At 35.5% G+C, this 27770-nt stretch overlaps 2 protein-coding genes across 8 annotated transcripts in view; one reads left to right on the top strand and one right to left on the bottom strand.

The window, feature by feature from the left end:
* Window positions 1-8996, top strand: part of tbc1d23 (TBC1 domain family, member 23) — a 24334-nt gene extending 15338 nt beyond the window's left edge. The window contains exons 14-19 of one of the 2 annotated variants that reach the window (XM_073852125.1): window positions 806-939; window positions 1221-1265; window positions 2087-2175; window positions 6067-6202; window positions 6443-6637; window positions 7699-8996. In XM_073852125.1, the coding sequence (XP_073708226.1) occupies window positions 806-939; window positions 1221-1265; window positions 2087-2175; window positions 6067-6202; window positions 6443-6637; window positions 7699-7783 (684 nt within the window). In that variant the 3' untranslated portion in view covers window positions 7784-8996. The remainder of the gene's footprint in view (window positions 1-805; window positions 940-1220; window positions 1266-2086; window positions 2176-6066; window positions 6203-6442; window positions 6638-7698) is intronic. The other variant, XM_073852126.1, reaches the window with a different exon arrangement.
* Window positions 8997-9002: 6 nt separating this feature from the next.
* tp63 (tumor protein p63) overlaps window positions 9003-27770 on the bottom strand; it is a 50117-nt gene continuing 31349 nt past the window's right edge. For 2 of the 6 annotated variants that reach the window (XM_073852132.1, XM_073852130.1), the window contains 10 exons: window positions 20709-20895; window positions 20493-20608; window positions 20263-20372; window positions 20055-20179; window positions 19356-19438; window positions 18470-18594; window positions 14112-14254; window positions 12237-12387; window positions 12036-12129; window positions 9003-10328 (listed from right to left, as the gene is read on the bottom strand). In XM_073852132.1, the coding sequence (XP_073708233.1) occupies window positions 10026-10328; window positions 12036-12129; window positions 12237-12387; window positions 14112-14254; window positions 18470-18594; window positions 19356-19438; window positions 20055-20179; window positions 20263-20372; window positions 20493-20608; window positions 20709-20895 (1437 nt within the window). In that variant the 3' untranslated portion in view covers window positions 9003-10025. Of the gene's footprint in view, window positions 10329-12035; window positions 12130-12236; window positions 12424-14111; window positions 14255-18469; window positions 18595-19355; window positions 19439-20042; window positions 20180-20262; window positions 20373-20492; window positions 20609-20708; window positions 20896-27770 lie in introns of all 6 variants that reach the window. The other 4 variants (XM_073852127.1, XM_073852129.1, XM_073852128.1 and 1 more) reach the window with 4 other exon arrangements.

The following is a 27770-nucleotide window of genomic DNA, read 5'->3' as shown; positions in this document are numbered from 1 at the left end:
TAATAAATAAAAGTTTAAAAAACAGCATTTATTTAAAATAGAAGTCTTTTGTAACAACATAAACTATCATTTAAAAGTTTGTGGTCAGTAATTTATTTTTATTATTTTTAATAAATACTTTTATTTAACAAGGATTTGTTCAATTGTGATATCAAAGTGATATCAAAGACTTATATTGTTATATTTTAAATAAATGCTGTTCTTTTAAACTTTTTCATTTATCAAAGAATCTTGAAAAAAGTAATACAGGTTCAGAAAAATATTTGACAGCACAACTGTTGCCAACATAGATAATTCTAATAATGAAGTGGCATGTTAGAATGATTTCTGAAGCATCATATTGACTGACTGGAAATTCAGCTTTGCATCACAGAAATTTTTTTAATCATTATTATATATTGTAATTTTGCAATATTACTGTTTTTCTTCTTTTTTTTATCAAATAAATGCAGCCTTGATGAGCAGAAGAAACTTTAAAAAACTTACTGATCCCAAACTTTTGTAGCTGTATAAAAACCTGTTTTGCTTTGATGTTGCAAACTGTTTTTTATAATATTAAACACTGGTTTGTAGCTCATTGGTTATTTACTTACAAAGGCCAATAAAGCATTCTCAGGAAATATCTTTTTTGTGCATTAGAAAAAAAGGTGGATACTTGTAGCATATTCCTTTCGTTTTCTGAGTGGCATTTAGTGCCATCTGGTGGACATTTTAAGTCAAGCAAGCCATTAAATGCATCAACTTCCTAATTCCTAATAAATTTACTTTCAGAAGTTAATTCAGCCCATCTCTTATATTGATTCAGGGGGATCTGAACGCAGATGGCAAAGGAGTAAAATCACTTGTCAACAAAATGACCTTTGCACTCAAGTCAAAGTCAGTTAATGTAAAAGAGAAGGTGATCAGCTTCATTGAAAACACTTCCACACCGGTGGACAGGTGAGCATCTTTAATCTTCATTTTTTTTAATCACTGGCATTCTTTCACGTTTTTCTTTCCAGATATGTTCTTCTATTGATTAAAAAGAAAAAAGGAGGGCTATTGAATAAACGGGCCAGGTTTTTTTATTTTTTTTTTACCATCCCCACTTTTATTTAAAAAACAAAACAAAATAAAACTTAAATAATATTGCATAGAGGTATTTATTTAAAGTGATTGATTTTCTGAAGTCTTTCTGTTTTAATCATCCTCCCGACCTATGCCCTGTTATTTCACACTAGAATATCTTTCAATCTACCCTGGCCAGAGAAGGGAATACTGGATCGGTAAGACTTCATTAATGTTTGTCTGTGACCCACCAGCGTGCATCCGGTTTCCGCAACATTCCCTCTCAAGGTGGCGCTGTCAGCTTTAGCTCATTCCAGGGGTTTTAAAACCCTGATTAAATGGCACTCATGTATGCTCTAACACCATATGCATCTGCATCACCTGCATCTATAGTACAAATATCCTTTTCATCCTTTTAAGTTTCCTGTTTCCTGCTTAAATACTTCAGAGAATATCATCAGAGTGTAAAGTAACATAGTATTTGCTACTATGTCATCCACTACCAGACATTCACACGCATGTGTAGTAGAATTCACAAACACCACTTAGAATGGTTGAAGCTGTGAACCATAGATCTTGTCACTTCCTGACAGTGTTGGCTGTTTTGACTTTGTTCCTTTCTTTGTTTTACGCCAGCAGTTTTTGTCTCCGCAGTCTGAAGTCTGATCTCTGCTCTCTGGGTCCTCTTATGTTCTTAACTTGTTTTTATACAGATTTGATCACAGCTGTGGAAGTCTGGGGCAATTTTGATTAAATGTTCAGATTTACAGTAAAATGGATTTAAAAGATTCACTTTCTGAAATGCCTGGCTTTCCACAGTTTGATTCTCATCTCTGGTAAAATGCAAACATGTTAACTTACCTTTCTTCCAACTAACAGTACTCACCTTTCTAATCCTAGAGGATACCTCATCTCACTGCCATGCTCTTAGAATGCCTGTATTAGGACAAGGAAAACAATGTTGGTGTGTAGGACAAGCCTTTATTCCTCTAGAAGGTCTTGTAAGGACTTACAATGTTTTTTTTTTTTTTTCCCCCAGGCATGTAAGCAGTAGTGATCGGGTGGGGAAGCCATACAGGGGAGTGAAGCCTGTCTTCAGCATTGGTGATGAAGAAGAGTATGATACAGGTAAAGACACTGATTTAAATCAAGCACATTCAACCTGTCTGGAGCACTCAACTTGCAATTTTTTTTTACGGTTACAGGGTCCCTACATGGTTTGGAAAAGTATGGAATTTAATATAAGTAATTTCCAGGTCTTGAAAAGTATGGAAAAAAGAGAGTATGGAAAAAATAGACTTTTGCCCCTATATAGTTTTTAATAACAGAAAATTGAGAATACAATGAAAATAAATGTTTCATATAAGACGTGTGTTTTCATGGCAGCTGTTTAGTGATTGCCAAACACGACTAACAGTATGAAAGAAAACACCTTGAATTCCAAGGTGTTTGCTTTCATTATGCAAAATTCAAGTTGGCATTTTGGCTTTCTTCTCACAATATTCACATTACATAACCTTTGTAAAACTAAAAAAAAAAAAAAAACTTAGCATATAGGACAATGCACACTGAGCCACCTATTGTGTCATCAGCCCATTTTGCATTGTTAATATTTTGCCAAATTTTGGACACTTTTTTTTTATTTTTTTTTACAGTACCAGTCATTTTTTATAGAACCTTCAACTTGGCAATACAGCCGTATTTTGGCATCAGCCCATTTTGTCTCAGAGGATGTGTTAAATTGGACATAAGGCCTTGATATTAGAGGGACTACCATGTCAAATTTTTTTTATCTCTAATTACTAGGGGTGTAACGATACACCAAAGGCACGGTTCGGTTCGGTTCACGGTTTTGGAGCCACGGTTCGGTTCGGTTTCAGTTTGCTGTGGGGTTAGGGTTGATGTCATCTTAACAGCAATGCTAAGGAACAATAGATTCACTTAATAACAACTAAACTTTTTCTTTAGGGATGCACCGATCCGAATCGGCCGATTCATGCTTGCGCGTTTTGTCAGTAAAGCCGGTTCTGTAATCAGCGGTAAATGCCATCAGGTGCGGGATTTCACGTTGAGCCGTATACATGGATTTGCGCAGCTCGTCAGTGAACAACGGCTGTGTGTAGTATATACGGCTCAACGTGAAATCATGCACCTGATGGCATTTACTGCTGATTACAGAACCGGCTTTACTGATAAAACGCGCAAGCGATCGGCCGATTCGGATCGGTGCATCCCTATTTTTCTTTATTAACTTTGCCAACCCATTTTAGTACAGTCAGGATACCTGAGTAAGTTAGACATTTAGACATTTAGACATTCACGAGTTAAAAATGTACTTATCCGGGGTAAAAAAATGCCTTTTTTTGCTGTAAATGAATCCATTCTGAAGCTATAGTCTCATCACTACAGTACTCTATAAGGTCTTACTTTAATCTGAATATTTGTGATATTTGCCTTAAATTGATTTCTAGGACACTTTTTAACTTTATTTTCCTAACCTTACTAACTGTATGTGTCATCATTCACATCAAATTCTTAAATTTTATCAATACATCAAATTAGAATAATTAGACTCTGTATGGTTGCACAAATTAAATCAGTATCAACAAACTCCATCTTTCCATTGCACAGGAAAAACCGGGCCTGCAATGAAATTGACATTTAACTGTATTTGCTTAGACTGTTTAATGAAGATAAGAGGTTCCAAAAAATGCATTTACACAGTAAAAATTCAAATACATAAATAATGCAATAAGATTAATGTTATACTTTTTTTTAAACATAAATCAAAAATATTGGAAAAATGCAATACCTTTAAATATAAAATCGAACCACCAATAGGTGGCAGTAGTCACTGTCTTAATGAGCGAGTCACGGATTCAACCATAGATGGATTCAACCAGTTCTTTCACTGACTCCATTCATTAAAAAAATGCTAAATTATTCAGTACTGAAATACCGCTGTGTTGCTCGGAGATTCACGGAGGTTCTGCTGTTGCTTAGAACTATTTTCGTTTGCAAAAATGGTTAATGATGTGTCTAAAATGTAAGTCAGTTAATATTAACTACTAGTTTATTGAACTATGTTTGTTCATGCTTGTTTCTTTGTGTATGCTTTTGAGCCTATTAGTGTTGATTTTCTGTGAGTCAGATAGCCTGCACGAGCTTGATACCGTCCGTTTTCAGTTATCTGAAGTAATAAAATCAGAATTATGTTCACCAAAGTTTCGTTGTTGCGCTAGTTATTGTTTGTAATTGATGTTTTAATCAGGTTACTTGTCTGGTCGGGCAAGTAAAATCCCCTTTCACTTGCCCTTTCACAAAATCCACTTGTCCCGGACAAGCGTTAATGTCGTCGAGCCCTGAGTAGTAACCGAGTGTGATCGCTCACTTAAGTCACATGACATGACATGCACTTGGAAAATACTAACTTTAGAATATAATATTTACAACAAAAGCTCATCATTACTAATACAATTTAATCAAATGTAATAAAATAAAGATGTTTAAATTGGTTAAATAAGTTAGAGACAAGTGACGTCAACCCCAACAATGGGCAGCAGGGGGCGTGAGAGTACTGCGGTCCGCCACGAGAGTTTCGCGATACGTATCGTGGTTGGTGTATCGTGATATTTCGGTTCGGTTTGTAATATCGTTACACCCCTACTAATTACCATTTCTATCTCTATTAATTCATGTGCATATATGCTCGTTTTATTCATTTTAAGATGGCAGTGACGCACAATAGGTAATAATAATAGGTTGTATAAAACTAGGTCAATATAAAGTTGAAAATATTGCTGTAAAAAACAATTACTTTTTGGGGTTTTTATATAAATATAAAAATAAGTAATAAATAGGAATGTTTCTGTGGCAACTAAGTGAAATAGGTTTACATTTAAGTAGTGATGACAAAAAACTGGAAAACCTATTGTAGAAATAAAAATAAAAATGGAAACATCAAAATTTATTTTCATTTAATCTCAGAATCTTTTTAATGGGGTGGTTAACCAAAAAAAGAAGTTGGGTCCCACTTTACATTAGGTGGCCTTAACTACTAAATACTTACATTTAAGTTAATCTTTTGGTACAATATTGTGCACTTATTGTGTACATACATGTTTTTACGTTGTACTTATATTTTTTAAAAATCCCTTTATGTAATTACATCTGCAATTCATTTTTTGCAATTACGTTTATAGTTACACTGTTGACCCTTAACCCACCCTTAAATCTACCCATACCACCAAACCTGTCCTTAACCCGTATTTCACCTTAATAGAAGCAAAAGTGTTTTGCAATACCAACATGACCAAAATAAGTACATTGTACTTATTTTCTGATGTAAGTATATATTAGTTAAGGCCACTTAAAATAAAGTGTGACCAAATTTTGTTAATTTTTTTTGTAAATTTTGTCATCCTAGTGTTGTTCAAAAGGCACATGGCATTTTTTTATTTGTCAGAACACAAAATAAATTAAAAAAAGGTGGCTACCTTTCATCTTATAATATAAAAAAAAAAATAATAATAATATAATATTAAAATTTTTAATTTTTCAGAACACAAAAATTAAAAGGAAAAAAAGGTGGCCACCTTTAATCTTATAGTATTAATAATAATAAATATTAATCCCATATGGCTTGTGCTTTTTTATTTATTTATTTTTTATATAAAGGTGGCCACCTTTAATCTTACTATAATATATTTTACTATAATAATAATAATAATAATAATAATCCCATGATTTGTGCTGTTTATTTTAAATGTTTTGCAGGTATTAAAATGTATCCAATTTTAAATGTATCAAAATGTAAATGTTTTGTTTAGAAAAGGGCTTAAAGAGGAACAAAATTTTAAATTGTATTACTCAAAGAACCTGCTCTGTATATAAGTATTTTAAGGCCATTCTGTCCGCGTTGATATGTACCTCTGGTACTTTTGTTGTAGTTAAATATACTCAAACATGTAATGGCGGTGTTGTACAACTTTTCAAGCCCTCCCTTATTCTCTTTTTCAGATGAGATTGACAGCTCATCAATATCAGATGATGACAGGAAAGAAATAGTCAATATTCAGACTTGGATCAACAAACCAGATGTAAAGCACCATATTCCATGCAATGAAGTGAAGGAGACTGGACACATGTTCCCAAGGTGAGGCTCACTGTCTGAACTCATAGAATGTGACATGGGATTGGCAATTCAGTGATTCCACTGTCAGAATTGTCAGATATAACTTTAAGTACCAAAATGAAATTTCCCCCATAAAATAGCCAAGGTAGTCAGAAAAACTGTTATGCTAATACTTAAGCCCTTCAGGTACTGACCCATCCCAGCTGGTGGATGGTGGGATAAGTGAGATGGTGGATAATTTCATTGTTTTATCTTCCACAGTCACCTGCTGATCACTGCAACACACATGTACTGTTTGAGAGAGATCGCTGCCCGAAAAGGTTTTGCTTACATCCAGTCCAGGCAGGCCCTAAACTCTGTGGTGAAGATCACCTCCAAGAAAAAGCATCCAGAACTTATCACTTTTAAGTTTGGAAACAACAATGCTGCAGGAGTGGAGATCGTGGCTGTGGAGAGGTATAGTAACTGACAACTAGACACCAGTGTAGCTTTTATTTTACACATTATCTCCTAGTCTCTGTATACTAGAGACTTTTTTTTTTTTTTTTTACATTTTACAAGAACTTTTTGACATTTAAAGCGATTTTCTCAATATTTGCTTTTTTTTTGAACCCTTAGACTCCTGATTTTCAAATAATTGTATCTCGACCAAATATCGTCCTATCCTAACAAACCATACATCAATGGAAAGCTTATTTATTTAGCCTTATAAATAGATTATAAATGGATGAATCTCAATTTCAATAAAATTAACCCTTATGACTGGTTTTGTGTTCCAGGGACACAAAAACGGAGCTTTCAATTGTTAGTTCATGTTCCCATTAAATCCAGGTCCATTTAAAAAAAAAATACATTTTTACATAATTGCTAAAATTAACATAATCCAAGATTAATAAATGCTTTAGAAGTGTTTTTCATTGTTTATTTCATTAACTAATATTTTAGTTAACTAAAGTAAAGCAATGGAACCTTGTCGTAAAGTGTTCCCATTTATTTTTATACATTTTATTTTATTTTTTGCGAAGTGTATTGTGCTTATGGCTATTGTAGGTTTATATATATATTTAATTTTTTTTTCTCCCCTTGGTTTGTAATATCTGCTTCAACTTAAATTTATTCCAGTTAGTTGCCAAAACAACAGTTCATGTAATACTTGTATTTTATTTCAGTGAGCAAAAATGTTTTTAATTGTTTAGCGATAATAGCTATAAATAGCTAACAGCTTAACAGTATATACAAATATGTATAGCTTCTTTTTTTTAACTTGGAAGTAACACAAAGAAGCTGGTGTCATTTACTAATGTTTGTAAATGTATAATGTGTAATTGAGGAAAAAACCTGCTATTTCACTTCCTTCAGACTAAAAACCTAAAATTTAATTTATTGATTGCTCAGTTTTACATTTTTAAAATGTTTTACACTTCCTTAATGTTTAGTATGCTTCCTTTGAGCTATTTTATTCTTTCTTCAGCTTATTTTGGTCAGTGTTCTGATTTCTCGTGTCGTCTTTTCTCAAGGTATTTAATTCCAAATGCGGGTGATGCCACTAAAGTCATCAAACAGCAAATCATGAAAGTTTTGGATGCTCTGGAGAGCTCTTAGTGACGGAGACATCGAAGATGCTGCACTCTGGTCATCCGGGAGATAACCACAGCTCCTACCAAAACCGCCTGAACAGGAAGGAGGGAGTAGAGCATTCCCACACAGTTTTTTGGTCATCATCCCCCCCTACCTCCTCCCTGGGCAACACTGACGTGGAGTTCTGTCATGACTCTTTGGGCACATTGCCATCAGGATTGACAGGAGTTCTAAAACTTTGGACTTGGAGATGTCGATATGAAAAAAGGTTCTTTTGTTCATGATTTTGATTTCTGTTTTGAGAAACTGACCTAATTAAGCAAATTAGATTTATTATTTCTCCTTTATCTGTCTCGAGCCTTAATGAGCTACAGCTTTTTATATGAGTCCTCAAACAGGATGAGAATACGGTTTTGGAACCTCAATCAAGGAACTTTATTGCGCTTTTTTTTGCTTCAGTGTTTGAGGTCACTAATTCTTTCGCCATCATATATTGCTGCATACTCGTGTAACTGAGAGGAGTTTGATGTATTTATCAAAGAGCAGTGTTTCTACAGCAAGCAGATTCACCAGAGGCTTTGTATTCACCACAACGGTGAATACATCTACATAATTTTCATATTTGGAAAGTATGCTACCCTACAGGATGCTGCTTGCACCAGTGTGACATACAAATACTTCCTTACAACTCTTCCGCTGCTCTAAAATGCCCTGAAATTAATAGAATATCAGTTGATGGGCCCATAAAGTTGTTTTATGAGCACAGCTTTTACTGGTTGGTGAGGGTTAAAGTAAAATGGTTCTTCTCTAAGTAATAGCCAAGTTTACCAGAGAATGTATTGAGAACCTGAAGTTTAGGATGCCTAACCAGCTTCTCTTGAGAATAGATATTCAGTAATACAAGTATTATGTATTGATGCTGAAGCACTAAAGAAAAAATGACTTGTAAGTCAAGTGAATGTAAAGAAAAACTAAAGTTAACATTAAGACTAAGAGAGGGTGATACATAACATTTCTGAAGCTAGTCCTGTCAGTTTGTCACACTATGCAAGTTCTAAAAGTCTTAAATTAAATGATGTTCATAGGACCGTGTCTCCCAGTGCTCAACTTTTTAACCTTTCTTTGTCTGTTAAACCACAGAATGCTATTGATAAAATCTCCTATTTAAATAAAACAAATGAGGTTCACCCTGCCTGACTATTCTAAATAAAATGGTTGTTTTGTATAATTAATACAATCAGTGTTACATGATATTTGTTTTATTTTGTTTATATCAAAATAAGTACATTGCAACATATTTACAATAATTCCTTAATAGTTTGATAAAGAATCGTTTACTCAGTGGTCACATGAAAGCGTAATAAAAAAAATCTGTACAATATTGCCACAAAAGGCTAATAACAAGTATCAAGTGAATTGGAAATTTGTTAAAAAAAAATACTGAAGCCATATTACATTGGCCAATGTATAAACACATCGGACAATGTACCAATGTAAATCACTTTCATACTTTTAGAGGCCAGTAAACAGCATGTCTATGCATCATCACAACTGTCAGAATACTTACACACTGCAAGTCAAATGAAAGATACAAAGAAGGGTTTACAGTATTACAAAAAGGCTACATGACAACATCAGTCTTACACCACAAATGAAAATGGATGAATAACACTTTCTGTGAGAATAAAGAACCATGTGCGATTTGAAACACATACAATCAGAGCTGACAAACGTCAATGTTTTACAAAAAAAGACATTGTTCAACCGCAAGGAATGATCGTCACAAAGAATACAGTTAACACTAAAGCTCCTGCTGGGAGGAAAAGGTTTTTTATACACAAAAAAGAGAAAAAGAATTATACCTTTGGCCATGTAACAAAAAAGAAACCCCCAAAGTTGAGTGTGTATTATGCAATATGTCAGCATTTCTTAAGTGCTTTGTCTCAAGAAACAATAAAATTGACAATTTAGCAAAAGCACCATTTCCCCTCAACAGCTGTTTGCTTTCAAGAAAGGGGTTTGAAATGACAACCAGAGCTAAATCCACCAGAAGAAAAATGAAACCATAAAGGACTTTAAGTGCATTTTATCAGCCCATTTAAGTTTAAGTGAACTAGACTATGAGGCTCACAGTTTTTTTGTAATCATCACTTGCAGAGGAAAACTGTGAAACGATCTGGACCAACACCAAGTGTGTTAATATAAAACAGAGCGCGTGAGTGTGTACAGTAAATGTGCACTTTTGACGTAGTATTATGCACTGCGTTCATTCTCCCTCCTCTTTGATGCGCTGTTGCTTGTTGCGGCGAGAATCCGGAGCCAGGTCGAAAGAGAAATCGGTCCAGTCGTCTCGTGGAGGAAAGGAAATGGTCTGGCGGAGAGTGAAACGCACTGCATCGATCACGCGCTCGCCTCGGGCTTCGGTGGAGCCCACGCTGACGGTGGATGTCCCGCTAGAGGTGCGCAAGATGTGGGGAGGGGGAGAAAACTCCATGGTCTGCCGGTACTCCATGATTCCTTTCCAGATGATGTGCTGGAATTCTGTGGGAATCTTCAGCCTGGACAAGTCCTGTGGATAGATATACCACAGAGCTCATGAATACAGTAGCCACTGCTCTCATCTCTCCAATAAACCAGGCACATCAGATCTGATATGTCCGTATAGATCCTTTGCAGTGCCATCAGAATGAGAGTTCAATTCAAAAATAATCCACCCAAAAATTCTGTCATTAATTACTCTGTCGTTCCAAACCTGTAAGACCTTCGATCATCTTCTGAACACAAGATGTTTTTGATGAAATCCGAGAGCTTTCTGACCCCATTAGTCAGCGCATTCAAGAACCAGAAATTTACCAAAAACATCAACACAATAGTCCATGAGACCACCCAAAATAACGGTTGAACCACTAATAGTTACAAGGACTATTTTATCAATGTTTTTGGTACCTTGAATGTAGGACCCTTGGATGAGAAAGGACTCAGGGTTTCCTCAAAAATACCTCAATTTGTGTTTTGAAGATGAATGAAGGTCTTGCAAACCTGTAAGACCTTTGTTCATCTCCCGAGCACAAATTGAGATATTTTTGAAATCCAAGAGCTTTCTGACCCCTCCATAGACAGCAAGAGTTGGCACGTTCAAGGACCAGAAATTTACCAAGAACATCAACACAATAGATGTGACATCAGTGGTTCAACCGTAATTTTATGAAGCTTTTACGGTTGAACCACTGATGTCACATGGACTATTTTCTGGGCCTTGAATGTAGGACCCTTGGGTCAGAAAGCCTTTGGATTTCATCCAAAATATCTTAATTTGTGTTCCAAAGATAAACAAGGGTCTTACAGGTTTGGAACGACATGAGGGTGAGTAATTAATGACTGAGAATTTTTGTCAGCATGTTTGGGTGAACTGTCCCTTTAAGGTCTTGTGAAGTGAAAAGCTGCTTGTTTTGTAAGAAACAAATCAATCAAAATCTTTGAACTAACAAAATTAGTCCATAATCCATAAAAACGAATAATCCACTGTCGTCCTCTTAAAAAAAACACTAAAATATTTGTTTAGAACAGTTTTGATGAAAGTGTATCTATGTTTATTTTTCTCCTTATTTTCTCCTAGGTTTGAAGCCAAAAACATCTTGATGGATTTATAACAAACATGCAACTTTTAAGATCACAAGATTTTAATTGACCCTTCGCAATCCCCATTGATTGACAGGCGATTTGACCAATCATAACACAGAATCCACCATTTTGTCCGACAAACGACTCTCCTTCGTAACTCCGGTGGACTTAAACTTGAAAAATTGTATGTACTGGCGTATTTCCCTGGTTGAAATTAAATACGTTCTGATGTTCATTCATGTTTATTTCTTGCTTTAAGTAAAGCATAGAAGACGATCGATTCATGTGTTGATTGATCTAATAAGGCAGTGATGTGCTACGAAACATTAAAGAGGCACAAAACGGCATTTGTTGTTTGAAGTTCTTAAAAAAAGACATTTTAAAGCTGAAACCTTGTTTCATAATAGAAGTAACCTGCTCTGTCTTGTCTGTCGGCATGTTGTCAGTTTCCTCTTAGTTTTTTGCGAAAGGTCAATTGAGTTGTGTTGTGGACTATTTATCAGCTGTTTGAACTCTCATTCTGATGGCACCCACTCACTTTTACAGCATAATACAGCAGAGGATCCACTTTGTGTGCAAGATGCTACATTTCTTTAATAGTTTTTCCAATATGAAGAGATATGAAAATCTTTAAGGAGAAAGGCAAATTCCTCACCTCTAGGTTATAGTTCTCAATCTGGTAGATATTGGTCAATCCTTGGGCTGTGAAATAGTCCAAACAGGCTGAGCAGCCCAGCCTCAACAGGAAGCTGCAATTGATAGATATTAAGATATTTAAAATATGGTTGTGGTAATGCTATTACACTTTCACTTGTGTGCTGTTTCAGAGAGACTTACTGTAAGTGCATTTGTGTACCTGGAAATGCTGTTGTCCATGGGGTAGGGTGGCGGAGGTGTGCAGTGGGAGGATGGCACCATTTGTAACGGAGGTTGCATGGGGTTGGTGGGGCTCAGGGCGCTCATGTCTGTGTTCATGGGAACGGGGCCACCCATCATGGGAGGGGTCACTGAAGGGAGGGGAAAGGGTTGAGACTGTAATAAACCTCAAAAGAAGGGAAATAAAATGGTAACACTTTACAACACGGTTCAATGGGTTAACATCAGATAATGCATCAGGTATCAGAAAGTCATCAGAAAATACACTTTTACAGCATAATACTTGTTCTTAGTAACATCATTTGTACAAAAACAATGAAAAATGTTAGTCAAAAGTTTGTAAGTGTAATTTTTATGTTTTTGAAGTCTCAAAAGCTTACCAAGGCTGCATTCATTTAATCAAAAATACAGTTTAAAACGTAACTATTTCAGTAATCACAAAGCTGAATTTTAGTAGCCATTACCCCAGTTTTTCAGTGTCACATTATTCTTCAGAAATCGTTTTAATATTCTAATGTGGTGCTCAAGAAACATTTTTAACAGTATATTTTTTGTGGAAACCGTTATGCATTATCATTCAAATGTTAATTTAGTGTTAAGTAAGATTTTCATTTCATCATTCCATTTATTAGAATGGTGAAAAAAAAATATGGTTAAAAGTTGTAATAAAAATACAGTAAAAATAGTCACATTGTAAATATTATTAAATAAATGCAGCATTAGTCAGTATAAGAAACTAATTTCAAAAACATTTTAAAAATCCTAATGATTCCAAACTTATGACCGATTTGGAAAATGAAAAATGTATTCATTCATTGTTTGTTCATGATACCACATGCATTAACTAATGTTTATCCCTATTGCAATGTGTTACCAATAAACTAAAACCAATATGCAATGCAATATTTTTTTTTTAATCTCCAACCTGCCCAAATTATTATAGCCTATATATTTTACACACAGGCACACACACTATATGTGACCCTGGACCACAAAAACAGTCATAAGGTTAAATTTTATGTATACATCATATGAAAGCTCAATAAATAAGCTTTCTATTGATATATGGTTTGTTGGGATAGGACACTATTTGGCCGATATACATCTATTTGAATATCTGAAATCTGAGGGTGCAAAAAAATCCAAATACTGAGAAAATCACCTTTAAAGTTGTCCAAATTAAGTTCTTAACAATGCATATTACTAATCAAAAATTACATTTTGATATATTTATAGTAGGAATTTTACAAAAAATCTTCATGGAACATGATCTTTACTTAATTTCCTAATGATTTTTGGCATAAAAGAAAAATCAATAATTTTGACCCATACCACATATTTTTGGCTATTGCTACAAATATACCCCAGCGACTTAAGACTGGTTTTGTGGTCCAGGGTCACATATGAACTGTCAAGTCTTTGACTGAAATTGACAAACGCCAAAGGGCACTAGAATGGTTAGGTCATTTCAGAACATACGAAACCTAAGGCACACTTCATTCGGCAGGCCAAAGGAGAATGCATATTTGTCATGTTTAAGTAGATTTTGACAGTGCCGAAGTGTGCCGAAGGGAAAGGAGATTGTCCCACAAAGATCTAGTTTAATTTTAAAAGGAAACTCTGTCAGACTGACATTGAGAGCTGAGTTTTTCAAGCCCAGACAGGATCTTTTTCACTAGGGAGAAAGCATTCTGAGACACTTTCTTCACATACAATTTGGATCCGAAATCACTTTATATAATATTGATTGCAAGATTTTTTGGTTAGTCCTAACATATGCTGATACATTTGTAGATAGACTATATGACAGATATTAATAGAAATAGAATTATTGATGATTTTATAGAAGCCTTACTGTCAGTTAGTCCTCCAGCCATGCTGGATGGGGTGAGAGTGTTGCGTTGTTGGGGGTTGATAAGCTGACTGACGGATGGTAGTTTGTTCTTGCCGAGGGTGGGCGAGTTGGAACCAAAGGTAGGCTGGGGTGGCAGAGAGCTCCTGAGGGAGAGAAGACGATATAGGTTCAGCATTACTAAAGCCAAGTCTCTTCGCATAGGCTTATACAAAGATATTACAGAAAATCAAAATACTGAGAAAAATGCCTTTAAAGTTGTCCAAATGAAGTTCTTAGCAATGCGTATTACTAGTCAAAAATTAAGTTGATATATTTACGGTAGGAAATTTACTAAATATCTTCATGGAACATCGATAATTTTGACCCATACAATGTATTTTTGACTATTGCTACAAATATACCTGTGCTACACTCTTAAAAAGAATGGTGCTTCACAATGTCATAGAAGAACCTTTCTTATCTAAATGGATTCTATAAAGAACCTTAAATATCTGAAGAACCTTTCTGTTTCACAAAAGGTTATTTGTGGCAAAAGAAGGTTCTTCAGATTATAAAAAGGTAAGGAAGAGATGGTTCTTTAAAGAACCTTTGACTGAATGGATCTTTATGGAACCAAAAAAGGTTCTTCTATGGCATCGCTTGAAGAACCTTTTAAAGCACCTTTATTTTTAAGTGTACTTAAGACTGGTTTTCTGGTCCAGGGTCACAAATATGGGTTAAAAATCACACTGGGAGGAAAATATATTCATATAGTGTAAATAACAGAAATGAGAAATGAGCAGATTTAATTTTAATTTACTATTTGATTAATAGAATATTAAAGGGACAGTTTCATCATTTACTCATCCTAACCAGTGTGATTTCCTTGAGGAACATAAAGGTAGCTATTTTGAGAAATTAGTTTTTTCCTGTCCATACAATTTAAGTCAATGGTCAACAAAGTGGTTTTGTTACCTACATTCATTAAAATATTGTTTATGTTCCACAGAAGAAAAAGTCATGTCAATCAAGTAAATGATAAGTTAATTCTGAATGTGAATGTTACTTTCTTTGTTTTCATATAACAAAAACAAGGTGTTTCAGTTCACTGATATTTTAGAATACTTTAAAATAAAAGCCCCTGACAAATCAAGTAAAAAGAGAGAAGAGTTGAGAAATAAAAGAAAAGAAGAGAACAAAGAGGAAGAGCAGGGATAGGAACACAAAAGCAGAGAAGTCATTTATTGAATAGTAGTAACGGACAAAAGTGCAAGAGCCATTGAAAATACAACAACCATTAATTTCATATGAAACAACAAAAGAATCTGTCAACACTATAGCATTCATTTCCTTGCCTCTTAACTGCCATGTACACAGCAGAAAATACATCTTTAAGAAAATGAACAAATAAATCAAGACAAAACACACAAATTACTGCCCAGCAGTGCACTTTACAAAACATGACCAGCATTATCAAAATTCAGTCATCGATAAAGTCTATCCCCCCACATTTATAGACAACTCAATGAGTCCAGCTCCAATAATAAAATGAAGACAGAGGCAAAAACAAAAAGCTATTTAAGATGAACCATCATCAAGATCTTAACGAAAATCTATGAGTCCCATAAAAAAAAAAAAAGATGTGTGCTTGGTTCCTGGTCAGTTTCGACGTTCAGGATTTTTTAGAAAGATAGAAGGAAGATAAACAGATGGAAAGAAGAGAGAGAAAGAGAGAAATAAGGTGGTCAGCTGAGAAGTTGCTATACTGTTTATGTGCAATGGGTTTCTGTGCAATACCAGCGGATCAGTCCAACAAACACAATAAATGCTGAGGAAACGAGACGCCTCAGTCACAAGGGCCCTTTAAGAAACATTAAAAAAGTACGGACACAATGAAATGTTTTAAGTAACTTCCGACACTTTTTGCAACTAAATCCGAGCGTAAGGTTTAACACACAAATGGATCATTTCAAAATTATTTTGTCTAAATAATACACTTTGGAGGGACAAAATCATGCAATGAACTTTCCATACATCTAAAATGACTTCACATATTTAAAAACGAGGTGTTCAGGTGGTAGAAACAAATCCTGTGTTCAACCCATTTGTGGCATAGAAAAAGTCTAGGAGTTACCACAGGTGACAGTTTGGAGAAGCACAGGGAGCCCCTTTGAGGGGCAGAGGATGAGATGAGGAAGAGATGGAGAGAGATGAGCGAGGGATGCTCTGAGGGAGGAGGAATGTGATTCCTACTTTCAGGAAGCACTGAAGCACCTCTTCTGCTCACCTATTGGGTCCAGAAGCTCAGAGCGCAAACGGGCCCTTAACAGGCTGTAGGAAAGAGTCAGAGATAGACAGTGAGAAATAGAAAGACTGGGAAAAGCAGGCAGATGTGAGAGAAGAGAGAAAGAGAGTACTCTATCATGATATAATTGAATGAGAGAGACCACAGTGATAAGCAGCTGGTGTGTTGTAAAATTGGGCATATACAAATCTTCCAAGCTTGATTTATCTGAAAAAAGTTAGGATATAAATGAACTATTGAAAGTCTCAAAGTGCATAATCTCTCCACAGGGTGGCACTACGTTGCAACTAAGGAGGTAATTTCAGTGTTTGAACTGTAGAGAGAGAAAGTAGGAGACGGACGGAAAATCAACAAAATAAAACACCCAACCCAATGAATCTAAAGCAGAAGGAGCTTTATTGAAATGGAAGAAAAAATGAAAATGAAAGAGAGAAGTAACAGCATGCAGACAATGCTGAAAATGATCAACCCACATTTGTGTTTGGAAATGGAAATGTTAAATAGGGTGAATTCAGGTTTATTGGGACAGTTTTTCCAAGTAATTTCAATTAGAAAATGTGTCCCAATCAACCTGAATTTACCCTAATAAAATTTCTACCAAAAATCAGAACAAGGGCTGCCTTCAAACAAGCTATGCTCAAATGATTTGAGTTTAAGGAGAGTCATACAACGCACATTTCACAGTGTGTGCATTCTGTTTTTGTCCCACAAGGAACAGTTTTAAAGATAATGGCTACCTGGTCATTCATACCTAGTCATTTAGCTCAGACCAAAGCCTGAGAAGGTCAAATGAACCCTAAAATCAACATTTTCTCACACTAAACAGAGCCCTTTGAGCTAGTTTATGGTCTTGAATCCAATAGAGAAGTAGCATTTGTGAGCCATGGGTTCCCTTGGAAACATCTATGGGTTTTTAGAAACGTGATTTCAGATTTTAAAAAGTATAACGTGGTCTGTGCCTGTGGTTAATGGTATTGACCAGTTTTTACATTTTGTTCTATAATAATTGCTAACTGCCAAAATATATGTGTGATTATGTAACCAAAATCCTTAATTTAATAATTAAAAAACAGGCTATTCTAAAACCCATTAGAGCTTCCCTAGGGAATCTATGGCGAATCCAGTTGACCTACAAACTGACATCATGACTAAACCGTTCTGTTGGGTGTGGATGGTTTAAGCTGTCTTAAGGAAATTTACAGAAAGAAAAGCACTGACATCCAAATCCAAATCCAAATGTACTACATAACCAACAAATATATATATAGTCATAAACCAGTTCCTTAATGAGACAAGCTGACAAAAACATTCATAATTTACTGGTCTTTCGTTCCCCTCTGTCACAGCAGATACAAAATTACAGTAGGATGTATTATTGAAAAAAATATTGCTAAAGGCTGAAAGCAGACTAAATTTGCATTTACCATGTAGTGACTACATTTGCATTTACCATGAAGACCAATTTGTAGGCAGGGTTTAAACTTGTTTGACTTAATTCTGTGGTAATGTAATAAATCAATCAAAGCACAATCTCAGCAAGGTACACCCTTTATGAAAAGCCAAGCAAAATCTAAAACATAGTTATCAATACTGTGTGATTTTATGTCAATCAAAAACAGCTGAGTTTGTTTAAGGGCTAATATTTTAACAGCATAAATCATGCGCAACACAAATCTCATGCAAGATGCAATCCAAACTCGTACTCTCATGCTGTAGCCAAGATTATATCATCAGTGTGAGAATTAAACTGCCATGTTAAGTGCCAGTGTTTGCACTCGAGAACCTCTCAGATGGGGCCAAATTACTGAACAAACCCAACCAAATACTTAAATGACAAAGTCAGTCATCAATCACAAATCCATAAGCCTCAAAACCAAGCTGATCAAGTTATTAAAACACTGACACACAAATATCAATCTTTGGGTGGACCTTGCTACCACAGTGTAGTATGTGCCTATAGATGGTCTGCGGTGAGATGAAAAGCAATTCTTCATTTCTTTTTAAATAATTTTCAAATGAGGTAGCATCACCACATTTTTATTGGGGAATTCTCCTGCATTTGTAAGGTACTCACTGTTTCTGCAGTAGGTTCTGCTGTTGCTGTCTGTATGACTCAATAGTTTGCTGAGGGAGGAACTGCATAAGTTCCAAAGACTCTTTGATTTTCACCAAAATCTCATAGATTTCACGGCCTTTAATCTGAAGAAAAGGGAGAGAGAAGGGGTAAGCCTGGATGTCAGACTGCTAAATTATGCTCACTTTGAATATCTACTTTAAGAATGGATGTCTGTCAGATATCTCTTCAGTACTAAATATTTCTGTAACACTTTATATTTAAATGTAAATGTATTCCCAATGTGTTGTAAAGGTATTCATAATTCAATGTTAATATGTAACACACTACCATTCATACACAATTAGAAATATGTAAAACAGTATGTAAAAGTAACCTAGATTAATAATTTCTGCAAAATATCTTTCATTGGTAATTTATTGTTAGTACACCTAATGCATTAACCAATGTTAAATTATGAATTATACTTTTCTTGATGATTGTTATTATGAGTAACAGTTATGATACATTATAATTATAATGCATATTTATCTTATAAAATTATATTTGAATTGATTATATAGTATGAATAACTCCAACACTGCATAATAAGCAGGTTTCCTATAAATTTTTACCAACGCTTCCTTATAAAGTAACGAATCGTTCACAAAGAAATCATTGTGTGTACAATTATTTAAAGAGCAACAGATTAGAAAAACAATGTAGGTTTCAAAACTTCAAAAGTGGATTATTAAAAAAACGTCCACCTAGTGAATCAGTGACGTTACAAATTGATGTTAAAAAGCATTCTATCTAAACAGCCTCTAAGTTTATGTAATAGGTATTTTATTTCACATCAACAGCTACAAATACAATGCTGGAGTACTGACAAATTTGAGATACTCACAGGCAGACAAAACACTTCCTCATCGGTGGATCTTCGCTTCTTGATGGAGTTTAGCTGAGAGAGGTGAGAGGCCTGACGGAAAGCTGTGGAAGATAGAGATAGAGGAAGTGAAACGCCTGTAATGGTAGATCTTAAAGTACAAGACGCAGAGCTAAAGCAAAGAACAGGAGGAAAAGTTGCAGAGTTTGTGTTTGTAGTGAGGACATGCAGTATGTACGGAAGGACAGTAAGAACTATCCTAGGTATAAGAAACATGCAATGCAAATGTGACTCTGAACCACAAAACCAGTCATAAGTAGCATTGACAACAATATCGTATATTGTATGGGTCAAAATTATCTTTTTTTTTTTTTTTGCCAAAAATCATTAGGATATTAAGTAAATATCATGTTTCTTTAACTTAAACTTAATTTTTGATTAGTAATATTCTAAGAACTTCATTTGGACAATTTTGAAGGCAATTTTCTCTGTATTTAGATTTTTTTTGCACCCTCACATTGCAGATTTTCAAATACTTGTATTTTAAACTAATGTTGTCCTATTCTAACAAACCATACATTAATGGAAAGCTTATTTATTCAGCTTTTAGATGTATAAAATTGACCCTTATGACTAGTTTTGTGGTCTAGGGTCACAAATGTGTTTGTCTTAGATGAAGCCCAGTCACCAGCCCCCAGCACTACTTACGGCGTTTCGTACCCTCACTGCTCTTTGTGCCATCGCTGACGTGTTGTTTGCGAATGCTGTCCTCATCCGCTTTGCGGTCACGTCCGGGGCACGCACAGATACGAGCCTCAAAACACCGCCGGCCCAAAACCTGACCACTGGAGAAACCGATTTAGCAGTTAACACAATTTCTAGAAGGGATATTTCATTCAAAACAATCCAGTGTTTAAAATGATCTTACTCTCTGGTTTCCAAAGTGACGATTATGAGGATAGGACGTCTGTTCATTCCGCCAACACAACTGGAGTTGCACATGAAATTGTACAGGATGGTTGTGAACTCTGTGCCCACCTGTTAATAGAGAACAGTTGTGTCATACACTACTCACTGTTGTTCATTTCTCTAAAGCTGTTATGTTATTCTGTTATTCTGAATGATTTTCAGTTAGGACAGCGAGGTTTCTCTGCTCACCTGAGGGGGCTCGTAGGGCACCAGCACACTCTGGCGCCCAGTAATGGAATCCTCCACGTACTGAGCATGACTGTTCCCCTCAACCCTAATCAGGTGACTAGGTGGGGCTATTTGGCCTATTAAACACAAACGTCAGTTGATTATATCACTAAGCTGAAGATTAAAAATATGTGTAATCAGATTATTTGGCTACAATTGTAGAGAAGTGATATATACCGTCATTGAACTCTCGGCTCAATTCATGGTTCGGGCATCGTTTGACCACTTCGGTAACATGCTCAGCTTTCTTATAGACAGGCATGGCCCGTATGACTGCACCCTGGGGTGGGTTGGTAAGGACCTTGATTTGAATGGGACACGTTTTGGCAATCTGACAGTACAGCTTCTTCAGTTCTGTGGAGTACTAAAGAAAAGAGAGAAGAGTTTGGTTAGTAATGGCCACTTTAAGCATCTATAATATTACTGCACTCCTACTTTAACAATATGTGACCCTGGACCACAAAGACAGTTTTAAGTAGCAAGAGCCAACAATACATTGTATGGGTCAAAATGATTGATTTTCCTTTTAAGCCAAAATCATTAGGACATTATGATATCACTGAATTCATTGATGAACTGCCTTTAACTGAAAATTGATTATTTATAATAACGCGTTACTTACACACTATTGTGCTGTTTAAATACTGTGCAGTTGCTTTGACACAATCTGTATTGTTAAAAGCGCTATATAAATAAAGGTGACTTGACTTGACTTGACTTAAAGATTGATATTGTACATTTCCTACCTTAAATAAATAAAAATGAAATGTTTGATCAGATATATGCATCGCTAAGAACTTCATTTGGACAACTTTAAAGGTGATTTTCTCAATATTTAATTATTTTTGTACTCTCAGATTTCAGATGTTCAAATAGTTATATTCAAACAAACTACACATCAATGGAAAGCTTATTTATTCAGCTTTCATATGATGATTGGCCCTTATGACTGGTTTTGTGGTTCAGGGTCATATATAAGCACATTTGAATCTGTATTGCTAAAGGGTTTTTGCTTTTAATGCTTTTGTTTTTAATGTTTAAAAGGTCACTTCTTTATCTAATCAAACAAAAGAAGCCTTTCTCACAATCAGAGGCAATGTAAAGATAAAACAGCTGCCGTTTGGCAACACTTTCATGGAATAAGTACCATATAACAGTCTTTAAAGGAAAGAGCAGCTGGATTTTAGACGGCAGGACTTCTGGTTCTGCCCTACAGCTGTCACGTTTTAAGATATGCCTGTGATTAAGGACACACACTAAAATGTGCTTTCCAAATCACCTGAAGCATGATTCATCTATGAAGAAGTCAGGGCCATTTTGACACAGAAATGTGATTTAAAAATTATTGCCCCGATGTGATGATATTTCAAGTGTTGAGCAATGAAAAGCTTAGACTTGCCCTTGAATGCGTTTAATAGGCCTCATTTATAAGATGAGCAAAACAAATATCTAATTGTATCTAAATCAGTGGTTTAACATTTTTGATCCTCTAGTACCTAAAACTATTCAAATAAAAGCGAATTAAACTGTAGAATTCCATTAATAAATGCAAGCCTAGACCACAAAGTAGCATGAGTATATTATTTTGTAGAAATAGCCAAATGGGTCAAAATTGTCTAATTTTATGCCGAAAATCATTAGTATATTAAGTAAAGATCATGTCCCATGAACCTATTTAGTACATTCCCTACCATAAATATATCAAAACTTAATTTTTGATTAGTATGCATTGCTAAGAACTTGGACAACTTTTTCTCAGTATTTGGATTTTTTTTTTTTTTGCACCCTCAGGTTTCAGATTTTCACATAGTTGTATCTCGGCCAAATATTGTCCTATCCTAAACCATACATCAATGGAAAGCTTGCAATTTCAGATGATATATAAATCTCAATTTTAAAAAAATGACCCTTGTGACTGGTATATTATTTTTGTCTTGTTTCTTTAGCTTGATTTGTCTCATTTTAAAACATTTTAGGTCTGCTTGTTGCTCCCCTGGTTGAGAACCAATATTCTAAATCATTGATAATACCTTTCTAACATAAGAAAGTTTCAGAAATGGGGTTCATAGTTTCTCAACAGGAAACATAAAAATGTAAATATTAAATACAAATTGTATGAGGTAATCTTAACTGCATTTCCCAACATCCTCTTCATCATTGATGACAGCTTGATGTTCAGGGTGTCACTGACCACAAAAATCGCAATTGCATCACACAGTGTGCTTGAATCATCCTTATCACCACAGGCTCAGGTGTTACTCATACTTACAGCATCATCAGGTGTTTAAGATACTGTCTAACCATACACAATAGGTCCAAAAGAAAGATCTACGTGATTAAACAGTCTCACAAAGCATGACCGCCAACATTGTGACAACTGCAAATCATCACTCAGCCACCAATGTTGCAAAAACTAATGGCATGCCATGGATTTTGTATTGTAGATAATGGCTGGTTGCACATCACTTCTTTTTCAAGAAAAATAGCACAGGCCATACTTTTTAAATGAATTCTTGCGCTAAAAGCAGCGTATCAAGTACATGGAAAATAACTGTGAAGAAAACTTTCCTCTCAAGTTCATTTGAAAAGGTGAAGAAGAAGAAGAAAGAAAGAAAAAAAAAGGGCTGCGAATGTTGCCAGGGGCTGTTTTGAAGAACAATGCCACATTAAATTCCAGCTCTATTAACTTTTGATATGAAGTGTTCCAATGAGCTGAGCCCATCCCAACACCTGCTTGTGAGCTTTTAGAGTATTACACAATCTTGACAAGAACAAACACACAAATCCTGGCCATTTCCTGAAGGAACTACAACAAATTGAAAATAATCTTTACCAAAGCTTTACCAAATGGTTAAACTGTATTAGAATTATGAACTATACTTTTACAGCTATGAGCCTTCTTTTGGTTCACATTTAGTCAGCTACACTGAAAATAGATCTGTCATATCAGTTGCTGATGATATCTTCATCAGAATATCAGCAGCATGAAGCATCTACACTCATCACCTGCACTGTCAGAACTGACTTGACCCATTTTAGCTCTGACTAATTTAGCACCAGGGTGCTTTCACCGGTGGATGATGAAGGCGTTTTGTCCGTGAACTGAACACTTTTTTAAAAGGTGTTCTATAAAAAAAGAACGATAAATGACTGCAATTGCCCCTCTGCTCCTAACCTGATATGCCTCTGTACGCTCCTGTCATTCAGTTAAATGAGCTGAGTGAGAGAGAGAAGGGGAGACGAAAGATCTCTAGGACCGAAGAGAGAGTTGTAGACATGAATGCCAAAGGGTCAGTCGCAAGGAGGCCCAGAGAAAAAAGCCACAGACAGATATTAATGACAGAAGCTTGACATACTGATAACAAACACCGTTCTTACATATTTTGTAACATGGTAAACTCCAACCTACAAACCTTACCAGATAAACAAAGCAGTTGATGTACCAATTCTAGCCCTAAAGCAACACATTTCGAGAATGCAAATATGTGGAGGCTGCTGTGTTTGCTTCGGGGCAAATGAGCTGCTTCTGACAGGGAAAAACACACACATACATACATGAAGGGTGGGGTAACAAAATGATCTGATGAATTGGAGGCATTGGCTGTTTTACAGGGAGGGGCACGGTGGTGTTAACGTGTAATTATGTTCTAGTCATGGGCTATGTGAATGTGAATTACACACACACACACACACACACACACACACACACACACACACACACACACACACACACACACACACACACACACACACACACACACACACACACACACATAAAGGTTAGAGTAACTGTTTAAACACAATAAGGGGATTTGAGAGAGTGACAATCTAGGATGAGAACAACTCTGTGATATTTTACAATAATGTTCAATTTTGTAAAATGCATTAGGTATAATGAACTAATAATAAACTTGTAACACTGCAATAGATTTTAACATGTTCCATATAACTAATGTTTTATTTATACTGTATACCACTGCAATAGTATGTTTTGCAATAGTATTTGTGACCCTGGACAACAAAACCAGTCTTAAGCAGCATGGGTATTTTTGTAGCAATAGCCAACAATACATTGCATGGATCAAAATGATCGCTTTTTCTGTTATGCCAAAAATCATTAGGATATTAAGTAAAGATCATGTTCCATGAAGATATTTTGTAAATTTCCTACCATAAATATATCAAAACTTAATTTTAAATTAGTAATATGCATTGCTAAGAAGATTTTTTTGCACCCTCAGATTTTAAAAATAGTTGCATCTCAGCCAAATATTGTCCTATCCTAACAACTATACATCAGTTGAAAGCTTATTTATTATTTGATCATTATGACTGGTTTTGTGGAACAGGGTCACATTTTTATCTCTGTTTAGTTTTCAGTTTTTATGTTCAGTTCGAATAATTTTCTTGTGGTTCTGTAGTTTTTATTACACTGTAAAAATTTTCACCAGTTTCAAATTAAAAGCTTTAGTTTAGCAGCTGCCTTAAAGTTTCAAGTTAAATCAACGCAAGTCATTTCAACTCACAAGTTAAATCAACTCATTTTATTGTAATGAGTTAAAATGACTTGTAGTTTTAAGTTAATTTAACTTAAAATTTTAAGGCAGCTGCTGAACTTAAGTTTTTAAGTTGAATCTGGTGAAAACGTTTTATAGTGTAGTTTTGATATTTTATTTTTTTATTTAGCTTTCAATTTACTTTTAGTTTGTGATTTTTAGTACTTTTATTACATTTGTTTTTAGTTCAGTCAACATTGATCAAATAGTTAATGGCAGCACACTGATATGTATTAGTATACTTATAAATGAATCAATATTGATAAATGTGGTAAACCCCCTAATGCATTTAAAAATGTCAAAAAATAGAACCTCATTGTTAAGTTTTGCAGAGAACTCTATAATACAAATTGGTGAACTGTTTGATATCAAAAGTAGTGGGATTTTTAAAATCTTTTAAATATTTTACTTCTTGCAGACCACGTCTGCTGCTTGATAATCAGCCTAAATGAAATGTGCAGAATCTGCTGTATTTTATGCATCATTGTGATGCAACACCCTATTTTAGGTTGCACTGTTCATTCCTTGCTGTCTTATATAAGTATTTAAAATTGTCAATTACTAAAATAAAAAGGAAATGTGATCCAATTGTTTCCTGATTCTTTTTCCATGTCTATACACTGCCATTCAAAAGCTTAGCATCAGTAAGATTTTTAATGCTTTAAAGATCACTCTTTTGCTCATCATTTATTTGATCCAAAATACAGAAACAACTGTAACACTGAGTAATATTACTACAATTATTTATGTTCCAATTTCATATACTGTAAAATAAAATGTATTCCTGTGATGCAAACCTGAATTTTCAATAGCCATTACCTCATGTCACCTCTTCAGTGTCACATGACAACTTTGCATCACAGGAATAAATACCTTAAAGTTTATTAAAATTGAAACCATCATTTTAAAAATTGCAATATTTCACAGTATTGTTTTTTTCTGTGTTTTTGATGAAACAAATGCAGCTTTGATTAGCATAAGAAACTTTTGAACAGCAGTGTAAATCAGTTTCTTGAAAAGATTTCTACACGTACAGAGATTTGTGCACACACAGTAAAACCGCAGTCACACCAACAACAAACGCACACACATACAGTTTTGTACGTGTTGTGACAAGTTTGCAGCTGTACTGTGTGTGTGTTTGAACAGAACAGGGCTGCAGGCTAAGGCTGTATTCGTGTCTGAGCATGGCAGGGCGGGTTGGCCCAACGCTCTGGCGCCTCTGGTCTTGTCCCACCTCATACCTGACATGTACCATCACGCCTGTTGCTTCTCCCAAAACCTGTTTCATTGGGAAAGAAATAAAATGTTTTTTCCCTCTTTGGCGCAGTAATAAAAAAATACCTGTTTGCTGAGTTTGGAAAGCAAAACATTTGAAATAAAACAGGATTTGAGAGTAGGATGCAAACCCTAATTATAAACAGGAAAGTGCAAAAATTTTGAGTGCATTGCACATTATCTGTGCATAATATTTCTTGCTAGAAATGTTGAGGGCTAAGCAGCTATAACTCATGATTGCATGCTCTTTATGCTAAAATGGTGCACGTTTGCACCACTTAGTTTGAGCAAGATGCAGCTGCGGTTTTGAATTGCGAATCAACAGCCATGATGTTACTCGTCATGCCTGAAAACTTTGCATGGTGTTTATGCATACACTTGATTCCAAAGTGACATTTAGCATATAGAAATCAATAACCCATCATGCTTGTAGTGCATTTGAAGGGATATCATCAATGTAACCAACCCTCATCAGATTCATACTTTCTCTAGTGATGTAAACAAATGCCCCCATGCTTCCTGGCACTAGCTAATGCCCTGTGATTAAATTATACGCTTTGGAAATGTGATCTTTCCCAGAAAACGTGTGACAAGCTTTGGTGTAATTATGCTGGATTTCCCCTCGTTTTGCTCAATGGTCGCCCTGAGTGCTGCCAAATTCTTTCCTTACAGCTACCTTTATTTCGTCTTTTGCTGAAAATGAAGGTGTTTGCATTTCTGTTCTTGTTCAATTGCACTCTGAAGGCGTTGGACAAAAGGTGGGATTTAAGGTCACGTCTAATAAGCGGATGCCCGACCTTTTCAGGTAGCACTATGGCATCTCGACTGCATGAGAAGATGGAGATTATGATCGTGCAAGTGAGCTAACGCAGACGTGGCGGCTATATCGTTGCTGACAGACTGATCTTCTCTTTGAGTCACTCCAGCTCTGCCTCATGCATGGTCTTTAAAAGCAAAGGTAAGCTTTCATTGTTCAAAGACACAAAACAACAAGAACAACGGATCTCCAAACAGAACCTGTCAGAGAAGAGGGCTTTTCCAGATACGCCTTTCTTAGAAATCATTTCCCTATCATGAAAATCTTTTCAACCCCAGATTTTTTTTTTTGGTAAATTAACCTCTCCCTCCTTTTCTTTCTTCTTCCTCTGCTTGCTCTAGGTTTTAGGGCTTTACGTGGCAATGTCAGACGAGTCTCGACAGGCTCGTTGACACAAACAAGTCTCAGCTCCATCTCACGAGGCGTGGGACGGGCCTGCAGATGTTCCATGGACAAGTCGTATCTTGCCACCTTTCGCTGGAACACTCGTCTCTTTGAGCGCTTCTGTCCTCCCCCAACTTCTATCCTCGTTCTCATCTCCTTGTCCTGCGGCATTATGAGAGACGCAGTCGACAAGCTTTACTCATT

The sequence above is a fragment of the Garra rufa genome, chromosome 12 (genome assembly GCF_049309525.1).
Source record: "Garra rufa chromosome 12, GarRuf1.0, whole genome shotgun sequence".
NCBI lineage: Eukaryota > Metazoa > Chordata > Actinopteri > Cypriniformes > Cyprinidae > Garra > Garra rufa.
The sequence above is the reverse complement of the archived record's forward strand: the minus strand, read 5'-3'. Positions and strand labels throughout refer to the sequence as shown.